The sequence below is a fragment of the Cuculus canorus genome, chromosome 2 (genome assembly GCF_017976375.1).
Source record: "Cuculus canorus isolate bCucCan1 chromosome 2, bCucCan1.pri, whole genome shotgun sequence".
Lineage (NCBI taxonomy): Eukaryota > Metazoa > Chordata > Aves > Cuculiformes > Cuculidae > Cuculus > Cuculus canorus.
Genome location: NC_071402.1, coordinates 1,820,867 through 1,840,886, shown reverse-complemented (window position 1 = coordinate 1,840,886; position 20,020 = coordinate 1,820,867). Strand labels below are relative to the sequence as shown.

The window sequence follows — 20,020 nt, the reverse complement described above, 5'->3', positions numbered from 1 at the left end:
TCCTCTCCTACCACTTGTTCCTTGGGAGAAGAGACCAGCACCCACCTCACCACATCCTCCTTTCAGGAACTTGTAGAGAGTGATGAGGTCTATCCTCAGACTTTTCTTCTTCAGCCTAAATAGTCTCAGGTCTCTCAGCCCCTTCCCTGGTTCTCCAGACCCTTCCCCAACTCCATTCCCTTCTCTGGACACCCTCCAGCCCCTCAATGTCCTTCTTGGAGTGAAGAGCCCAAAACTCAGCCCAGGTTCTTCCATGCTTCCCATCTTGGCTTGCATTTGAAGGGAGGGATTTGTCTTGCCGGCGTCAGGCACCGTGCCAGGTTCACGGAGCTTTCCTGCTCCTCATCAACCCTGAGCTTCCCAGCGGGATGCAGTTGGCGCGGTGGTTGCCCATCGCCGGCTGTGCTGATGGAACCCAGCTGGGAGGAAGAGAGGAGGGAGCAGCATTGCATCCCTCATCCCCATCCTCAGGGAATTTGATCCAGCTTAGCGCCGGAGAGGAGGACTTGGAGGAATTAAGCCCGGGAAGGGGGTGAAAAGCCTCGGGGAGGAGATGCGTCCAGCTCCTATGGACAGGGGAGGAAGGTGAGGAAGAACGAGGGACACGGGGATGGTGGCGATGGCACATGGGCGTGGTTGTGTGGTGGGATGGTGGTGGAATGCCGTGATTTTCTGGTGTATACGATCCCTGGTGCGTTCGCAGGATAATGGAAACCAATGTATTTGAATTAATCATTCAAATTAAAAGGAAAACCCACTTAATTCTAGCGCTAAATTGTAGTCTTCATCTGCGATATCTTCAGCCTGGAGAGAGAAGGTTCCAGGGAGACCTTAGAACAGATTCCTGTGGGGAAAGGGGCTCCAGGAAAGCAAGGGAGGGGCTCTGGATCACGGGGTGCACAGGGACGGTTTTAAGGTGGAAGAGGGGAGACTGAGGTGAGATCTTAGGAAGGAATTCTTCATGATGAGGGTTGTGAGGCACTGGCCCAGATCCATGTCCTTCCTGTGGATGAGAAGCTCAACATGAGCTGGCAATGTGCGCTCACAGCCCAGAAACCACCCATGTCCTGGGCTGCGTCCAAAGCAGGACCAGCAGGATCAGGGAGGGGATTCTCCTCTGCTCTGCTTTGGTGAGACCCCACCTGAGCCCCGTGTCCAGTTCTGGAGTCCTCGGCACAGAAGGACATGGAGCTGTTGGAGCGAGTCCAAAGGAAGCACCAAGACAATCTGAGGGTTGGAGCATCTCTGCTATGAGGGCAGGCTGAGAGAGTTGGGGTTGTTCACCCTGGAGAAGGGAAGGCTCCAGGGAGACTTTAGAGCACCTTCCAGTACCTGAAGGGTGTCCAGGAAAGTTGGGATGGGGCTCTTGATCAGGGAGTACAGGGATAGGATGAGGGGAACAGCTTTGAGGTGAAAGAGGGAAGCTTGAGGTGAGATCTTAGGACGGAATTCTTCCCTGTGAGGGTGGTGAGGCTCTGGCCCAGGTTGCCCAGAGAAGTCATGGTCACCTCACCCCTGGAGGTGTTCAGGGTGAGGTTGGATGGAGCTCTGAGCAACGTGATCCCGTGGGACGTGTCCCTGACCATAGCAGGAGGCTGGAACTGGATGGGCTTTGAGGTATCTTCCAACCCAAACCATTCCATGATTTGAATTTGCTGTCAACCAAAACCTCCAGATCCCATCCTTGGAGGTGTTGAAGACCAGGTTGGATGGAGCTTTCAGCAACCTGATCCAGTAGGAGGTGTCCTGCCTATAGCAGGGGACTGGTACTGGATAGGCTTTGAGGTCCCTTCCAACCCAAACTATTCTATGGTTCTATCAATAAGGGCTGGCCGGTGGCCCGGGCAGTTATTAACCGTGGGGAAAATAATTGAGTGTCCTCCGTGGTTGGACAGTTAATGAAGGAAGTGGAGAAATCTCTATTAACATCCGTGTGGCAGCAGGATGGTGATTCATTGCTGGTGGCTTCATAGTCCCTTCTCGCCCGCCGGCATTGTGCCACCATCAGACTCACTGCCTGTTGATGATGGAGCATGAGGGAGAAGAAATTGGGGTCCTTGGTGCTCTCCGTATCTGATCTATCTTCTCATCTCACCCATCATTTTAACCTGTTGGTGCTGGGCGGTGCAGCAAAGAGTTTCGTGATGTTTCTGACCTACCAAGGCTTTCCACAGCGCCCTGTGCTGATAGTTTGTGCTGCTCACATCATGTTCCTATAGTTGTGGAGAGAGTTTTGATGTCTGGAAGGGTTCGCTGAGTGGCTGACATCCAAAAACCAGTCAGGAAGGACCAGAAGGAACCCAACCTCAATGGCAAGAAGCTGGTAGGAGGCTCAAGTCCTCAGGAGCTCCAGAGGCTGTTGCGGAAGAGGAGGGAAGAAAATGTTCCTCACATCTCCTGAAGCGAAGACAGTGTCATAGGCACACAGGGTGCTTGGAGATGGTGGGGTTTGTGTGGGGAGATACTTCATATGCCTCTTCACGGTGATTTTTCTGCAAAACTCATTAATTGGCCTCATCCACCTTCTTCTGAAGGGCAGAAAGGACAAGTGGCTGTGAAAAAAAACAGCTGAGAAACAGAGGGAGGAATGAACTGGGAGAGCAGCCTGGGTTCCCAGACGGTGCCGACGGTGACAGCATGGGACTTGGTGAGGAATCGATAACACCATGTCCTTCCCTGTGCATTGGAGATGGCAGCAAGCTCTGGATCCCTCCTGTGATGATGTCGTCACCTCCTTAAAACCCACCTCTGCTCTTCCTCCTGAGCATCCCTTGCCTGGATGGCACCTCCCAAGGGCTTGAAACATGGATTTAATGGATGAGAGCCCTCTGATGGTTGACGTGATCCATGTGCCACCCCACTGTGCTGGATTGTGCAAGGACAGAAAGGGCTTCTTCTTGCAGGCCCCCAACCACCAGTGGCCATGAAATCTTTTGGACAAGGTGGAAATGAGTGGAGAGCAACAGGGATAGCAAAGAGGAAAACCAAAGTGTGGTTTTAAGGAGGTAGAAGTGGAGAAGGTAACACGAGGTGGCCAGAGCTGCTGCCCTCTTGAAGAAACAAGGAGCCACCTTCAGGACATGGTGCAGAAGATCTCGCTGTAGCTGTGCTTCCACAAAGGCATTCATTCTTAATTCATGTGGTACCTACAGAGGGGTCTGGACAGGCTGCATCGATGGTTCCAGGTAGATTGTATGAGGTTCAACATGGCCAACTGCTGGGTCCTATCCCATGAAGCTCCAGGTTTGGGGAAGAGTGGCTGGAAAGCTGCCTGGCAGAGAAGGGCTTGGAGATGTTGGTCAACAGTGGCTGAACATGAGCCAGCAGTGGTCCAGGTAGCCAAGAAGGCCAACAGCATCCTGGCTTAGATCATCCATAGTGTGGCCAGCAGGACCAAGCAAATGATTGTCCCCATGGACTCGGTGCTGGTGTGGCCGTACCTTGAATCCTGGGTTCAAGTTTTGGGCCCCGGGAGAAGTGGATTCATTTGAGAAGGGTTGAGTTGCTCCTCACCCTTTGGGCTTTGTTGCTCATTCCAGGACAGCCCCAAGGGGAAGGTTTGACCATTTCCAAGGTCTGGAACTCTGCCAGCCTTGCCCAAGGTTGCACAACTCCCTGCAACCTGGTCCCAAGGAATTCATCCTGCAGGACCGGAATTATCTTGAGCTTATAATTATTTCTGCCCATAAATTATTAATTAAGAGAGAAAAACCTCTTTGATTCATTTCAAATTGCAGTTCGGGTTGAATTAGGGAGAAGCTGCTGGACCACGGGTGATCGAAGACCCAGCTTTGTGGCAAATGTCATCATTCATAGAATCATAGACTCATAGAGTGGTTTGGGTTGGAAGGGACCTTAAAGCCCATTCAGTTCCACTCCATGGGCATGGACACCTCCCACTGGATCAGGTTGCTCCAAGCCCCATCCAACCTGGCCTTCAACACCTCCAGGTAGGGGCAGCCATGACTACTCTGGACAGCAAAGAACTTTTTCATTCAGAAGAGACGTTACCCACCAGGACTATCAAATGCCTTAATGAGAAGGTTAACTTCAGGTAGAGATGAAGGAGGTCTCCTCCTGCTTCTGCTTAAAGGCTCCAGGGTCTTTTCATTTGTGGATGAGTTGATCTCTACTGAGTTCTTCTCGGGTGAGCTCCTGGCTTGCTCAGAACATCTCCCAGCTGAGCTTTCACCACTGCTCCAGGCTTTTTTCACTTATGGATGAGTTGATCTCCACTGAGTCTTTCTTGGGTGAGCTCCTGGTGTTTTCAGAACATTGCCCAGCTCAACTTTCACCCCTGCTCGCACCAGAGCTGCTCCAGAAGTTGCCTGTTGGGTTGCAATTTGGGTGCGATTGTTCACAGCTCAGATTTAAGAAGGTCCTCGGTGCTTGTCCAGTGCATGTACAAAAACGGGCTCCACCAGGGCATTTCCATCCTGATGCCATGTGGGTTTGGGGTGTGCAGGCACAGTCTTTGCAAGTCACTCAACCTCAAGACGCTGTAGGATGTTCCACCTGGAAAGATGTTCAGTGGAAGCACATCGTCCCTCGGGATGCGAAGTGGTTGAGGGATGCATAGATGAGCTTTGAGCATCAAGAAAAGGAAGCCATGAGCATCCACCACCACCACTTGCCTCTCCATGAGCATCATGCACATCCTTGCGGCCGTGCTGAGATGTTCGTTCCATCCAGAGTTGGTCCTAGGGGTTCTTTCAGTGTTGAGGGGACAGAGGGCAGCTGCTGCTCTCACCTCCTGTGGTGTTGGTGCCCCATCCTTTTGGAGACCAAGGTGTCCATGTGTCATGTGGGTTTAGGTGATTAGCTAAGCTGTCCTTCTCCTCAGGCGTATCAGTAGTCCAGAAGTAGCTTGGGGTACATGGTGGTTCAAGTTTCATGGAGCTGGGTCTTCTTCGCGTAGGCTGAGGTTGTGTTTTCAAGGTTTTTGCCTTCAATGATGCTCGGGGTCATCATTTTGTCCTCATGTTAACGTAACCCACATCCATTTGGGAACTGGAGGTGGGCGTTAATCCTGGGTGCTGCAAGGAATGGGAAGCAAGAAGAGGTGGGACAGCTGGGGCTCTGCATAGGAAGCTTCTGCCTCTGACCATGGGGTGGGAGATCCCAGCAAGGGGCCGGTCCCAGGTGGGAAGCATGGTGCTCCCTGCAAGGATTGAGCACCCAAACACTCATAAACTGTCCCAAATATATGTCTGCCCCAAAACTTGTCCCCACCAGATGGCTGTGCTCACTCCTCCATCGCCCTTTAGCTCCAAGAGCTCCAAGACGCAAGTAGGCGGGACTGATTCAAGGTGATCTCCTAGAGATGTTCTCCAAGACTTGTCATCACTTTTGGGGCTTGGCTTTCCAGCTTCCACGTCCTTCGTGCACTCTGGAGGCGACTGAGGTCGGCGGGGGCCAGGGAGGGATGCTGGTCTCCATCCCAAAGTGCTCTTCACCTGATGGAAGAGGCTTGGGGTGTTTGGACATGTCCATCCTTTGGGTTCTGCTGTGGCCACGGGTTTGGGGGCAGCGGAACAATGGTGTCTGTCCCACCACAGCTTTACTCACTGATGGTGGCGTTGTTTCTCCCCACAGGACATCATCCCTACGATGGAATGCCGGCACCAAGGAACGGATGCTGATCAAGGTGACCGACCGCGAGCCAAGCTTCCTCATGCACCAAGGCAACGGCTACACCCATGAAAACCAACCAGGCACCCGCTCACGGCGACCTTCAGGAGGCCAACAGTCGCCCAACCTACAGACCTTCTCCTCCGATGCCGACAACTCTGTTTTCTTCCCGGAGAGGAAGCAATCACCCTTCTTGAAGAGAGCCGAGCACGTGGGCAGCTGCTCACCACTGCTTGGCCGGGGTGACTCCTTCTGCTCCCCTCTCCAAGCCCAACACCGCAAGCACTCCAGCGAGTCCCAACCCTCCTCGCCCCGCTACGCCTACGAGCCGCCCCTCTACGAGGAACCTCCCATGGAATACCAAGCTCCCATCTACGATGAACCCCCCGTGGACATGCAGTACGAAGCCAGCGGGAGCTACAAAGCTGGCTCGCCGCAGAAGTCACCCATCCGTAAACCTCACCCCTTCCTCCAGTCGCCCAAGCAAGGTTCTAACTCGCCCTACCAGCAGTTGGTCCTCACCAAGCAGAAGTGTCCTGACCGGTTCATGAGCTTGGAATACAGCCCCGCTGGCAAGGAATACGTCAGGCAACTGGTCTACGTCGAGCAATCCGGCTCCAGCCCCAAGATGAAGACAGGGTTGAGGCACAAATATTCCCCCAATCCCATCGGTGGTTCCTACTCGCTGCAGCACAGCCCTTGCCTGGTCCGGGACCAACGCTTGGAGATCAAATCAGGTGACTACAGCAGCATGGAGGGCCCCGAATTCTGTCCTGGGTCAACAGGTGGCCAAGTGGCCCAGGGGGAGGACTCCATGTCATGGTCCAGCCAACAGGACACCTTGTCCTCCACCGGTTACTCACCCTCCACCAGAAAGAGGAAAAGCCGAAAGCCTTCCGTGTCCCATGACCCCAACACCTCTTCCACGGATGGCTCAGGGGACCGGGAGGTGCTGAGCGAGCAGATGTTGGGTGAGGAACGAGCCACTCCAGGTCCCAACAGGTCCCCAATGAACCGTACGGAGAGCAAAGCGGCAGAAGCGGAGGTGGCACGGGGCTTCCCCGAGCCCTTCTTGGCCCAAGCACGCTTGGCTTGGGAAGCCCAACAAGCCCATTATCACATGAAGCAACGGAGCAGTTGGGATTCCCAAAAGGACGGTTCAGGCTACGAGAGCGATGGTGCCCTCCCTTTACCCATGCCGGGTCCGGTGGTGCGAGCCTTCAGCGAGGACGAGGCGTTGGCGCAGCAGGAGAACAAGCACTGGAAGAGGAACACCTTCGAGAAGCTGGGCTTCCCTCAGATCCTGCTGGAGAAAAGTGTCTCCGTTCAAACCAACCTGGCCTCCCCCGAGCCCTACCTGCATCCATCTCAGGTAACGTCCTTGGAGATGTCCCCAGTGTTAGGGGGCTTCGCTGTGTGCCCGGTGCCACCAAGGGTTGCATCTCCTCAGGTGCCAAGCCAGGCTGGGCAGGTCCCACCACGTGACAGCACAACATCCCCACCATTCTCCTGATTAAAGACCTTTCGTGTAAAGCCAGTTTAGATCCAACGGGATGGTCTTTAGGGCAACCCTCAGCCCTGCACCACAGCTTCAGGCACTGCTTCTCCTACCTTGGTTTGGCTGCTCCTCGGTGGGAACCACGTCCTGGATCCCAGGGATGGTGACTCAACCACTTCCCTGGACAGCCTCTTCCAATGCCTGAGAACCCTTTCAGAGAAGAAATGTTTCCTAATGTCCAACCTAAACCTTCTCTGGCACAACTTGAGGCCATTTCCTCTCGTTCTATCACTTGTCCCTTGGGAGAAGAGACCAGGAGCCACCTCACCACAACGTCCTTTCAGGCTGTTGGTTTGTAGACAGTGGTGAGGTCTCCCCTCAGCCTCCTCTCCTCCAGACTAAACAGCTCCAGGTCCCTCAGCTGCTCCTCATAACCCTTGATCTCCAGACCTTTCACCAGCTTGGTTCCCCTTCTCTGGACACACTCCAGCCGCTCAGTGTCCTTCTTGGAGTGAGGGGCCCAAAACTGAACCCAGGATTCGAGGTGGAGCTTCACCAATGCCGAGTCCAGGTGGACAATTCATTCCCTGCTCCTGCTGGCCACACCATGGCTGATCCAAGCCAGGATGCTGTTGGCCTTCTTGGCCACCTGGGCCACTGCTGGCTCGTGTTCAGCTGGTGTCCACCAGTGGTTCTTCTTCACAGGGCAGCTTTCCAGACACTATTCCCCAAGCCTGGAGCTGCACGGGGTTGTTGTGACCCAAGAGCAGGACCCAACACTTGGCCTTGGTGGACCCCATCCCGTTGGCCTCAGCCCATGGATCCAGCCTGGCCAGATCCCTCTGTAGACCCTTCTGCCCTCCAGTAGATCAGCACTTCCACCCATCTTAGTGTTATCTCCAAACTGATTTTATCCAGATCATGGATGAAGATACTGAACGTAAGTGGACCCAACACTGAGCAAAATGTCTCATCTGATCTCCATCTGCCTGGAGAAGACACATGAGCAGGGATGTCCTCTCTGCAGAGCAGGCGGAGATGACCAGAGTGGGTTGAGAGCATGGAGAAAACCATCCCCTTTCCTCTTGTTTTGGTTTTCAATGAGGTCCTCTGCTAGAAATGAGGGTTTGCTTCTCAGGTTTTTCCCAACTGGAGAGATTCAAGGAGCTGGAGCTCACTGGCGAATGGGCAGCTCCACGTTTGAGTTGGAGTCTTGACCCACCATTGAGCTCCAGCCATACAGATGGTGGCTGAACCCATCACCAGACAAAGAAGTTGGTCCTTAGCAAGCTGGTCCCTCGAAGAAGTTGGTCCTTAGCAAGCTGGTCCCTCAAAGAAGTTGGTCCAGAGCAAGCTGGTCCTTCAAAGGAGTTGCTCCTTAGCAAGCTGATCCCTCAAAGAAGTTGCTCCATAGCAAGCTGGTCCCTCAAAGAAGTTGGTCCTTAGCAAGCTGGTCCCTTAAAGAAGAAGTTGGTCCTTAGCAAGCTGGTCCCTTAAAGAAGAAGTTGGTCCTTAGCAAGCTGGTCCCTCAAAGAAGTTGCTCCATAGCAAGCTGGTCCCTCAAAGAAGTTGCTCCAGAGCAAGCTGGTCCCTCAAAGAAGTTGCTCCATAGCAAGCAGGTCCCTCAAAGAAGTTGCTCCATAGCAAGCAGGTCCCTCAAAGAAGTTGCTCCAGAGCAAGCTGGTCCCTCAAAGAAGTTGGTCCTTAGCAAGCTGGTCCCTCAAAGAATTTGGTCCTTAGCAAGCTGGTCCCTCAAAGAAGTTGCTCCATAGCAAGCAGGTCCCTCAAAGAAGTTGCTCCAGAGCAAGCTGGTCCCTCAAAGAAGTTGCTCCATAGCAAGCAGGTCCCTCAAAGAAGTTGCTCCAGAGCAAGCTGGTCCCTCAAAGAAGTTGCTCCATAGCAAGCTGATCCCTCAAAGAAGTTGCTCCATAGCAAGCTGATCCCTCAAAGAAGTTGCTCCATAGCAAGCTGATCCCTCAAAGAAGTTGGTCCTTAGCAAGCTGATCCCTCAAAGAAGTTGCTCCATAGCAAGCTGATCCCTCAAAGAAGTTGCTCCATAGCAAGCTGGTCCCTCAAAGAAGTTGCTCCATAGCAAGCTGATCCCTCAAAGAAGTTGGTCCTTAGCAAGCTGGTCCCTTAAAGAAGTTGGTCCTTAGCAAGCTGGTCCCTCAAAGAAGTTGCTCCATAGCAAGCAGGTCCCTCAAAGAAGTTGCTCCATAGCAAGCTGGTCCCTCAAAGAAGTTGCTCCATAGCAAGCAGGTCCCTCAAAGAAGTTGCTCCTTAGCAAGCTGGTCCTTCAAAGTTAGTCCTTATCTAAAGCCCAGCCCCAAGGCGATGTCACCGTTGCAGTCACTTTATGCATGGTCTCCACTTGTGGCCACCAACATGATTCCCTTGCAGGTGGTGGGGATGACAGCGTCATCTTCTACCACATAGTAGAAGTTTGCTGGTCTGCAGAGGTCCTTCCTGTTGGGGTGCTCTTCAGGTGAGGTGAGATCCCGGGCAGCTTCTGTCCCTCTCCATGTAAAGAAACAACATCCATTTTGATCGTTGTTTGGAGGAGCCACCAACCTCCTCCTGGGCACGAGAAACTGGAGAAAAACCATAGTTGAACGTGGCTTTGAGGAAGAAGGGGTTATTTGGTGGCCTGGTTGTCCTTTGAGGGTGAGTGTGTCCCCTCCACAGTGTGTTCAAAGGACCAAAGGAACCCAAAACCCCTTGCCCTTTGCATCCCCTACGTTATGAAGAGCCACCAGCTTCTTCTGGCCATCAATGCAAAGCCTCAGTGACACCAGGATGCCGGATGTGAAGGGATTCCAGCACATTGGCTTTTGGGTAGCTTGGAGGACTTCTACTGGTCCTCTCCTTCCTGGTGCCACTGGTGCTACAAGATACTTTGGCCACTGGTGCCAGGTCAGCTCCACTTACCCATGATGGGACTGAGGAGTAACTTCTTGGAGAGGATGTGTCTTTGGATGTGAACATGGAGAGATCTCTAAATGCTTCAACAGTGGATGGTTGGATGGTCAGATGGTCAATCAGTTGATTGGTTGGTGGTTTGTTGGTTGGTTGGTTGGTTGATTTGATTGATTCATTCACTGGTTGGTTGGTTTGTTGGTTGATTGGCTGGTTGGTTTGTTGGTTGATTGATTAGTTGGTTTCTTGGTTGATTGATTAGTTGGTTTGTTGGTTGATTGGATGGTTGGTGGATGGGTTGGTTTGTTCATTGGTTGTTTGCTTGATTCTTGGACTTGTTGGTTAATTGGTTTGTTCGTTGGTTGATTGGTTTGTTCATTGGTTGATTGGGTTGTTGGTTGGTTGGCTGCTCGGTTTGTAGGTTGATTTGTTGATTGGTTGGTTGGTCTGGTGGTGGACTGGTTGACTGGTTAGTTCATTGGTTGATTGGATTGTTGGTTGGCTGATCGGTTTAGTTGGTTATTTGGATGGTTGGTTGGTTTGTTGATTGGTTGATTGGCTGGTTGGTTTGTTGGTTGGCTTGATTAATTGGTTGGCTGATTGGTTTTTTGGTTGGTTAGTTTGTTGATTGATTGATTGGTTGATTGGCTGGTTGGTTTGTTGGTTGGCTTGATTAATTGGTTGGTTGATTGGTTTGTCGGTTGATTAGTTTGTTGATTGATTGGTTGATTGGCTGGTTGGTTTGATTAATTGGTTGGTTGATTGGTTTGTTGGTTGGTTAGTTTGTTGATTGATTGATTCATTGGTTGATTGGCTGGTTGGTTTGTTGGTTGGTTTGATTAATTGGTTGGTTGATTGATTGACTGGTTGATTTGATTGGTTTGTTGGTTGGCTGATTGAATTGTTGTTTGGTTATTTGGATGGTTGGTTGGTTGGTTTGTTGATTGATTGGTTGATTGGCTGGTTGGTTTGATTAATTGGTTGGTTGATTGGTTTGATTGATTGGTTTGTTTGTTGGTTGATTGAATGCTTGGTTGGTTTATTGGTTGAATGGTTGGTTGGTTGATTGGTTTGATTGACTGGTTGGTTCATTTGTTGGCTGGTTGGTTGGTTTGTTGGTTGGGTTATTGGTTAGATGGTTGGTTGGTTTGTTCGTTGGTTGACTAGTTGTTTTGTTCATTGTTGGTTGATTGGATTGTTGGTTGGTCAGTTGGTTTATTGCTGGGTTGGTTTGTTGGTTGATTGATTGGTTGCTGGGTTGGTTGGTTGGTTGATTGGTTGCTGGGTTGGTTGGTTGATTGATTGGTTGCTGGGTTGGTTGGTTGACTGATTGGTTGCTGGGTTGGTTGGTTGATTGATTGGTTGATTGGTTGGTTGGTTGGTTGATTGATTGGTTGATTGGTTGATTGATTGGTTGCTGGGTTGGTTGGTTGATTGATTGGTTGATTGGTTGGTTGGTTGATTGATTGGTTGATTGGTTGATTGATTGGTTGCTGGGTTGGTTGGTTGGTTGATTGGTTGGTTGGTTGGTTGGTTGGTTGGCAGCACGGCCATGCTGTTAGCAACACTGACTTGCGTGGCTGTTGTCTCCTAGTCAGAGGACCTCGGTGCCTGCGCCCAGTTCGAGAACAGCCGACAAACCAGGAACATGATGCCTAGCGCCAGCTGTGTCTTCCCCACCTTCAACCTACGGAAGCCCTCCTCGGAGACGGACATTGAGAACTGGGCCTCCAAGCACTTCAACAAGCACACCCAAGGGCTCTTCCGCAGGAAGGTGTCCATCGCCAACATGCTGGCCTGGAGCAGCGAGTCCATCAAGAAACCCATGATCATGACCAACGACCGCAACGTCAAGAAGGAAGCGTGTGAGATATTTAAACTGATTCAGATGTATATGGGGGACCGGCGGGCCAAGACGGACCAACTCAACGTGGCCTTGGAGATCGCCACCAAAGGTTGGAGCATGCAGGGTCTAAGAGACGAGCTCTACATCCAGCTGTGCCGGCAGACCACCGAGAACTTCCGTTACGAGAGTCTGGCCCGAGGCTGGGAGCTCATGGCCATTTGTTTGGCCTTCTTCCCACCCACTCCCAAATTCCATTCCTATCTTGAAGGATACATCTACAGGCACATGGATCCGGTGAATGACACTAAAGGTAAGAGGGCAACCACCACCCGGTGGCTTTCGCCCATGTTGACAACACAACCTCTTTATTTATTGCTTTGTTCCTTTCCTCTTGGCATTCTTGAGTCTCGCTGTTGGAAGATGGACAAGGAACTCATCCAAGAGTCCTTCCAGAGGTGCTGTGAGCACAGTGGTGCCTTCACCACCATCCTTTCCTCCATGGCACATGGAAATCCAATACAAGATAAACTTCAACACCTTTGCTGCAGGGTTTGGTCCATAAGCAAGATGTCTCAGAACTTCTCCTGGCCTATGAGGACACCATTAGAGGTCCCTTCTAACACAAACCATTCCACGATTCCATGATTTCACCATCTCCAGATGGTTCTGGCTTCTCAAATAGCTTTGAACCCAAAAAAGCCACGGTGGAAGGGGAGCCAGATTGATTCTGAGATGGATTGTATAGAATCGTGGAACAGTTTGGCTTGGGAGGGACCTTGAAGTCCATCCAGTTCCAACCCTGGCATGGGCTGGGACACCTCCCACTGTGTCATGGTGCTCAAAACCTCATCCAACCTGGCCTTGAACCCCTCCAGTCATGGGTCATGGCAGGTAGAAAAGAGATACGTTTGAGCTATTTGACCCCAAAGAGGTGAGAGTTGTAGGACCTTCTCTCCAATCCCAGGTTTGGCCATCCCTGCTCCTTCACCACTGGTGGTGTCTCGTGGTATGATGGGAATCTACCAAGTCTTTCCCAAACCTACGTACAACCTCCTGCCTGGAGACCAGTAGGAGGAGATGCTGCCTACTGGTCACCTGCAGTATGGTCAGAGCATTGGACCTCCCATGGGTTGGTGCCATCTCACCAATGGTGGTGGATGAGGTGGAGATAGGGATTCCAGGGACATCCTGGACCTTTGCCATTGGCCAGGCAACCTTGGGAGCCGGAATCGCTTGCTTTCCTGGTGCCCATTGGCTCCCTAAGGAACCAACCAGGGAGGTCCTCGAGACATAAAGCCATGGTGGATCTCACCAGCGTGACTACAAGAGGAGAGGAACCCAGTGGAGGTGTCCACCAGGAAAGATGGTCAAGACAGCCTCATGCACAAGAGGTTCCCCAAGGGTGGTGGGACAGGATGGGCAGCCAGGTGGAGAACATGGGTAGGTAGGAGACCCCGTCTTGGCCATCAGCGTCCATGCTGAATTGGGCTCCACCAGGAAAGGTCCCACCAACCCCTCCCCACCAGTCCCTGCTCCAGCACCCGCCCTGCTGGGATCCAACCGTCATCTCCAGTTCCACCTCCAGTTTGAATTTCAGTTTCCGTGTTGGTTCATTGCCATTGTGGTTCCGTTAAATCGTCGTCGTGATTGCATTGATTTTCATTTTCATTTCCAGTTTTGATGTCCATTTCCTTTTAATTAATTTTTAGTTTTTGTTTCATTTTATTTGCATTTTTATTGTCTTTTCTATTTCTTTTCATATTCATTTTCATTTTTATAGGTGTTACATTTTCAGGTTTATTTTCATCCTCTTATCTATTTTATTTAAATCTTTATTTTTCATTTCCATTTATTTTTCTTGTACTTTTATTTTCAGCTTTATTTTTATTTCATATCAATTTTATTTAATTCTTTCATTTGCACTTAGAGTTTTCCTTTAATTTCTATTTCACCTTCCAGTTTTATTTTCATTTTTACATCAATTTCCTTTATTTTTTAATTTTCATTTTCACTTATTTTTCTTTTATTTCATTTCCTTTTAGTAGATATTCATTTTTCCGTTCAGTTTTATGTTCGTTCCTATTATTTTTTGTTTTCATTCTCATGTAATTTATTTTCTAGTTTTATTTTCATTTTTGTTATAATTACTATTTCCCTCCCTCTCCTTTCTCCTCCTCCTCCTCCCTCCTCCTCCTCCTCCCCCTCCTCCTCCTCCCCCTCCTCCTCCCCCTCCTCCTCCTCCTCCTCTTCCTCCTCCTCTTCCTCCTCTTCCTCCCTCTTCTTTCTCCTCCTTCTCCTTCTCCTTCTTCTTTCTCCTTTCTCCTCCACCTTCTTTCTCCTTCCTCCTTCCTCCACCTCCTCCTCCCTCTCCACCTCCTTCTCCCTCTTCTTTCTTCTACTTCTCCTTCTTTCTCCTTTCTCCTCCTCCTCCTCCTCCTCCTCCTCCTCCTCCTTCTCCCTCTTCTTTCTTCTCCTTTCTTCTCCTTCTTTCTTCTCCTTTCTCCTTTCTCCTTTCTCCTTTCTCCTTTCTCCTTTCTCCTTTCTCCTTTCTCCTTTCTCCTTTCTCCTTTCTCCTTCCTCCTCCACCTTCTTTCTCCTTCCTCCTTCCTCCACCTCCTCCTCCTCTTCCTCCTCCACTTCCACCTCCTTCTCCCTCTTCTTTCTTCTCCTTCTCCTTCTCCTTCTCCTTCTCCTTCTCCTTCTCCTCCTTTCTCCTTTCTCCTTTCTCCTTTCTCCTCCTCCTCCTCCTTCTCCTTTCTCCCTTCTCTGCCTCCTCCTCTCCCTCTTCCTCCTTCTCCCTCTTCCTCCTTCTCCCTCTTCCTCCTTCTCCCTCTTCCTCCTTCTCCTTCTCCCTCTTCCTCCTTCTCCTTCTTCTCCTTCTCCTCCTCCTCCTCCTTCTCCTCCTCCTTCTCCTCCTCCTTCTCCTCCTCCTTCTCCTTTCTCCTTCTCCATCTCCTCCTCCTTCTCCATCTCCTCCTTCTTCTCCTTCTCCTTTCTCCTCCTCCTTCTCCATCTCCTCCTTCTCCTTCTCCTCCTCCTTCTTTCTCCTTTCTCCCCCTCCTCCTCCTCCCCTTTTTCTTTTTTTTTGATGTTCTTTTATATCCTTTTACATTCTTTTATGTATTTGATTTCCACGTTCATTTCCATCTCCCCTCTTTTTCCCCCCCTCCCCTTTGTTGCCGTCCCCTCCCACCCCTCGTTAACCCCTTCTCCTCCACCGCCACCGTCTCCGTTCCCCAGTGACTCAGCACCTCTCCGAGCTCCTGGCCAGGACCCACAAGAAGAAACCCAAACTGAGAAAGAAGCCCAAGCCCCCGGTGGAGGAGCGCCAGGGTAGGGGCTCCGCGCCGGCCTCGCTCGGCTCGCGGCGGGGGCGAACAACGCATCGCATCTCAAAGGGTTTGAGAGCTTCACCACCTCTAGATCCGAGCGTGAGGGAGGGCACGGGCAGAGACCGTGGGACATGGATCCCAGGAGAGGTGGAGGGGACGTGGATCCTAGGAGAGATGGGTGGGACATAGACCAGGAGAGTTGGAGAGGAGGTGAATCCCAGGAGAAGCGGATGGGACGTGGATCCTATGAGAGATGGGTGGGACATGGACCGGGAAAGGTAGGTAGACAGGACATGGATCCCAGGAGAGGTGGAGGGGACGTGGATCCTAGGAGAGATGGGTGGGACATAGACCAGGAGAGTTGGAAAGGAGGTGGATCCCAGGGGAAGCGGATGGGACGTGGATCCCAGGAGAGGTGGACAGGACAAGGACCAGGAAAGGTAGACAGGACATGGATCCCAGGAGAGGTGGAGGGGACGTGGATCCTGGGAGAGATGGGTGGGACATAGACCAGGAGACTTGGAAAGGACGTGGATCCCAGGAGAGGTGGACAGGACAATGACCGGGAAAGGTAGACAGGACATGGATCCCAGGAGGGATGGAGGGGACGTGGACCAGGAGAGGTGGACGGGACATGGGCTCCAGGAGAGGTGGACAGAACATGGAGCAGGAGAAGCAGATGGGACAGATCCCAGGAGAGGTGGACAGGACAAGGACCAGGAAAGGTAGACAGGACATGGATCCCAGGAGAGATGGAGGGGACGTGGACCAGGAGAGGTGGATGGGACATGGGCCAGGAGAAGTGGACAGGACATGCATCCCGGGAGAGGCAGATGGGATATGGACCAGGAGAGGTGGACAGGACATGAAGCAGGAGGAGCAGATAGGACATGGATCCCAGTAGAGGTGGATGGAAAATGTTTCCCAGGAGAGATGGATGGGACATGGACTGGGAGAGATGGATGGGACATAGACCAGGAGAGTTGGAAAGGACATGGAGCAGGAGAAGCAGATGGGACGTGGATCCCAGGAGAGGTGGATGGAACATGGGCCAGGAAAGGTGGACAGGACATGGATCCCAGGAGGGGTGCACAGGACATGGACCGGAAGAAGTGAGTGGGACAGGGATCTGAGGAGAGGAGAAGGGGACATGGATCCCAGGAGAGATGGAGGGGACATAGACCAGGAGAGGTGGATGAGACGTGGATCCCAGGAGAGATGGAGGGGACGTGCACCAGGAGAGGTGGATGGGACATGGGCCAGAAGAAGTGGACAGGACATGTATCCCGGGAGAGGTGGACGGGACATGGAGCAGGAGAGGTGGATGGGACACGGACTAGGAGAGGTGGACGGGACATGGAGCAGGAGAAGCGGATGGGACATGGATCCCAGTAGAGATGGACGGCACATGGACCAGGAGAGGTGAAGGGGACATGGATCCCAGGAGAGGTGGGTGGGACACATTTCCCAGGAGAGATGGGTGGAACATGGGTCCCAGTAGAGATGGATGGCACATGGACTGGGAGAAGTGGATGACACACGGACCAGGAGAGGTGAAAGGACATGGACCGGGCCAGGTGGACAGTGTTGGAGCACAGCACCGCAGCTCCAACCACAGCATCTCCCATTTGTAGCCATTGACTACATGAACGTATAGAACCGCAGCTCCGGCGCAGTCAGGAACCGGAGGAACCGTACGTCCGGGAGGAAGAGCAGCCAGGATGAGAGCGTGATAGGATGGGATTTACTTTAGAGCAGATAATGTTATGTCCAGGTGGAGTTACAGGATTATACAATCCATTAGTATGGTAATAATATAATATAATATAATATAATATCATATGATATGATATAATATAATATAATATAATATAATATAATATAATATAATATAATATAATATATAGTATGAGATATGATATGATATAATATGATATGATATGATATATAGTGTGATATATAATATGATATGATATGATATAATATAATATAATACAATATAATACAATATAAACATGATATCATTATTTGATATTGCATTATGTGATATTACATTATATAATATGATATAATGTAATATAATAGAATATATGATATAATAAGATAAGGGATGGTATGATATAATATTGTATTATATATATACCTAACATTGTATGATATGATATGATATGATATGATGTGATGTGATGTTATACAATATGAAAACACAAAATAACATCATATCGTATGTCATATCATTATATGATATGATAAATGATCTCATATAATGTGATATAATGCGATATAGTATTGTATGATATGTACATAACATTGTATCTAAGAGGTCTTTGCCAACTTAGTGATTCTATGATTCGATACGATATGAAAACATATCATATCATATCATATCATGTCATATCGTATCATGTCATATCATATCATGTCATGTCACGTCATATCATATCATGTCATATCATATATCATATTATATCTCAGATCGTACAATGTAATGTACATAGAATACAGTATTATATCACATGATATGAATATTATATATCATTATATATGGTACGATATATCGTATAATGTGATATAATATTGTATTGTACTGTATGTACGTAAGATTGTGTGATTTGATGCGATGCGATGTGAGATGAGATATGGTATATGATATATGTTGTGTTTTCATATCATAGAACATCATATCATATCATACAATGTTATCTATATAACACATTATACCATACCTTATCCTATTATTTCATGTCATATTCTATTATATCACAATACATCATATTATATAATGTAATATCATATAACGCAATATCAAATCATGTAACGTAATAAAATATAGTATCATCTAATGTAATGTAATATAACATAATATCTTATATATTATAACATAGCATAATGTAACATATAGCATGACATGATATGATATATGATATATGATATTATATGATATGATATATGATATGATATATGATATGATATTAGTATAACATAATATAACATGACATGACATAACATACCACAATGTATAAAACGCATGATGTATATTAAATATCATTTTATTTTATATTACACATATATCATATAGATATTTATAGATAACATATATAGATATAAAATATCTATATAAATATATCTATATCCATATATAGATATAAAAGATCTATATAAAATATATAGATATATATTCATATTATCAATTAATAACATATAATATGAAATATACTCTATATTACATTCAATAATATTCTATTTAATATTATATAAAGCTATTTTTGCTAATATTTATATATATATTTTATATATTGAAATCAGTATCATATCATGTTATAATTATATGGTATCCTATTACATTATATGATATTATGATATATCACATCATACCATATCTCATGTTGTATTATCTTCTTTTATATCATACTTTCCTATCATGTCAACCTTATGTTATTTATATATTGTACATTATTCTTCTCTTTTACCATCTGTTATCTATAAATATATAGAATACACATTATATTTGATATCATATAACATCATATAATATATATTATATATGATATCATATGATTTAAATATCATTATATATTATTAACATATTTCATAGATTTTTCTATATTAACATTTTATATTATATTATATTATATTATATTATATTATATTATATCATATTATATATTTTTCTATATTTTTTATATTAGAAATAATATTTTCTCTAATATTTCTGTACCTATAGTTAATTTCTATATCAGATCATATATCATTTCATATCATATCATGTTATATATATATGTGTGTGTGTATATATGTATGTTTATACATATATATGTATATCCCCACATATATATGTATATATGTATATATATGTATGTATATATGTATGTATATATGTATATATATGTGTATATATATATATGTATATATGTATATATCCCCACATATATATATGTATATATGTATATACATATATGTATATGTATATCCCCACACACACATGGAATTTCCCTCCGATTCTCTGAGATAAGAACCAGGTTCTTATCAAGAATCGCCTTTAATCGTAATGATCGAGCAGGGGCAGGTGGGCTTTCCTGGAGAGGAGCCTCTTGGATGGTGCTGATGGGCTTTCTCAGTGTTCATGGACATCTCTGAGGTGGCCACGAGCTCCCCTGGTGGGGAAGGGGACGTGGGATGGTCCCCTTTTCCCATCAGCCCTTGGGGTTTTGATGGGTGTCACCAACCAGAGTTTGATGTCAGTGATGAAACCGAGGTGAGGAACCTCAACCTGAAGCCCCAGCGATGGTGGGGCTGAGAACCGGAGCTGGGAGGTGGAGACACGTCCAAGAATGGCATCCGTTAGTTAAGGCTGATGATTAAGATCTTCATCAACCAGGTGGATGGTGGGTTTGAGCGCACCCTCAGCAAGCGTGGAGATGACACCAAGCTGAGTGATGGGGTTGAGGTGGGATTGAGTGCACCCTCAGCAAGTGCGGAGATGACACTAAGCTGAGCGGTGGGGTTGACCCACCTGAGGGACTGAAATGAGCTGGAGAAGTGGAGCCATGAGAACCTCGTGATGTTCAACAAGGGCAAGGTCTGGGACCTCGTTGGGGACAACCCCCAGTATCCATACAGGGTGGGGCAGGAAGGGGTGGAGAGCAGAGAAGGACCTGGGGACAGTGGTGGGTGACAAACGAGACATGAGCCACCAATCGGCACTATCTCCTGGGCTGCATCCAAAGGGGCAACGTGGTCCACTTGGAGACATCCCTAGTGTCCTTCAAAGGTCGCTTCCAACCCAAGCCATTCCAT

At 48.3% G+C, this 20,020-nt stretch overlaps 1 protein-coding gene across 7 annotated transcripts in view; it reads left to right on the top strand.

Annotated features, from left to right (window-relative positions):
• Positions 1 to 20,020, top strand: part of ARHGAP39 (Rho GTPase activating protein 39) — a 142,010-nt gene that overhangs the window by 115,828 nt on the left and 6,162 nt on the right. For 5 of the 7 annotated variants that reach the window (XM_054058841.1, XM_054058844.1, XM_054058839.1 and 2 more), the window contains 3 exons: positions 5,596 to 7,003; positions 11,640 to 12,201; positions 15,132 to 15,290. In XM_054058841.1, coding sequence (XP_053914816.1) covers positions 5,596 to 7,003; positions 11,640 to 12,201; positions 15,132 to 15,290 — 2,129 coding nt within the window. The remainder of the gene's footprint in view (positions 1 to 5,595; positions 7,004 to 11,639; positions 12,202 to 15,131; positions 15,291 to 20,020) is intronic. The other 2 variants (XM_054058843.1, XM_054058845.1) reach the window with 2 other exon arrangements.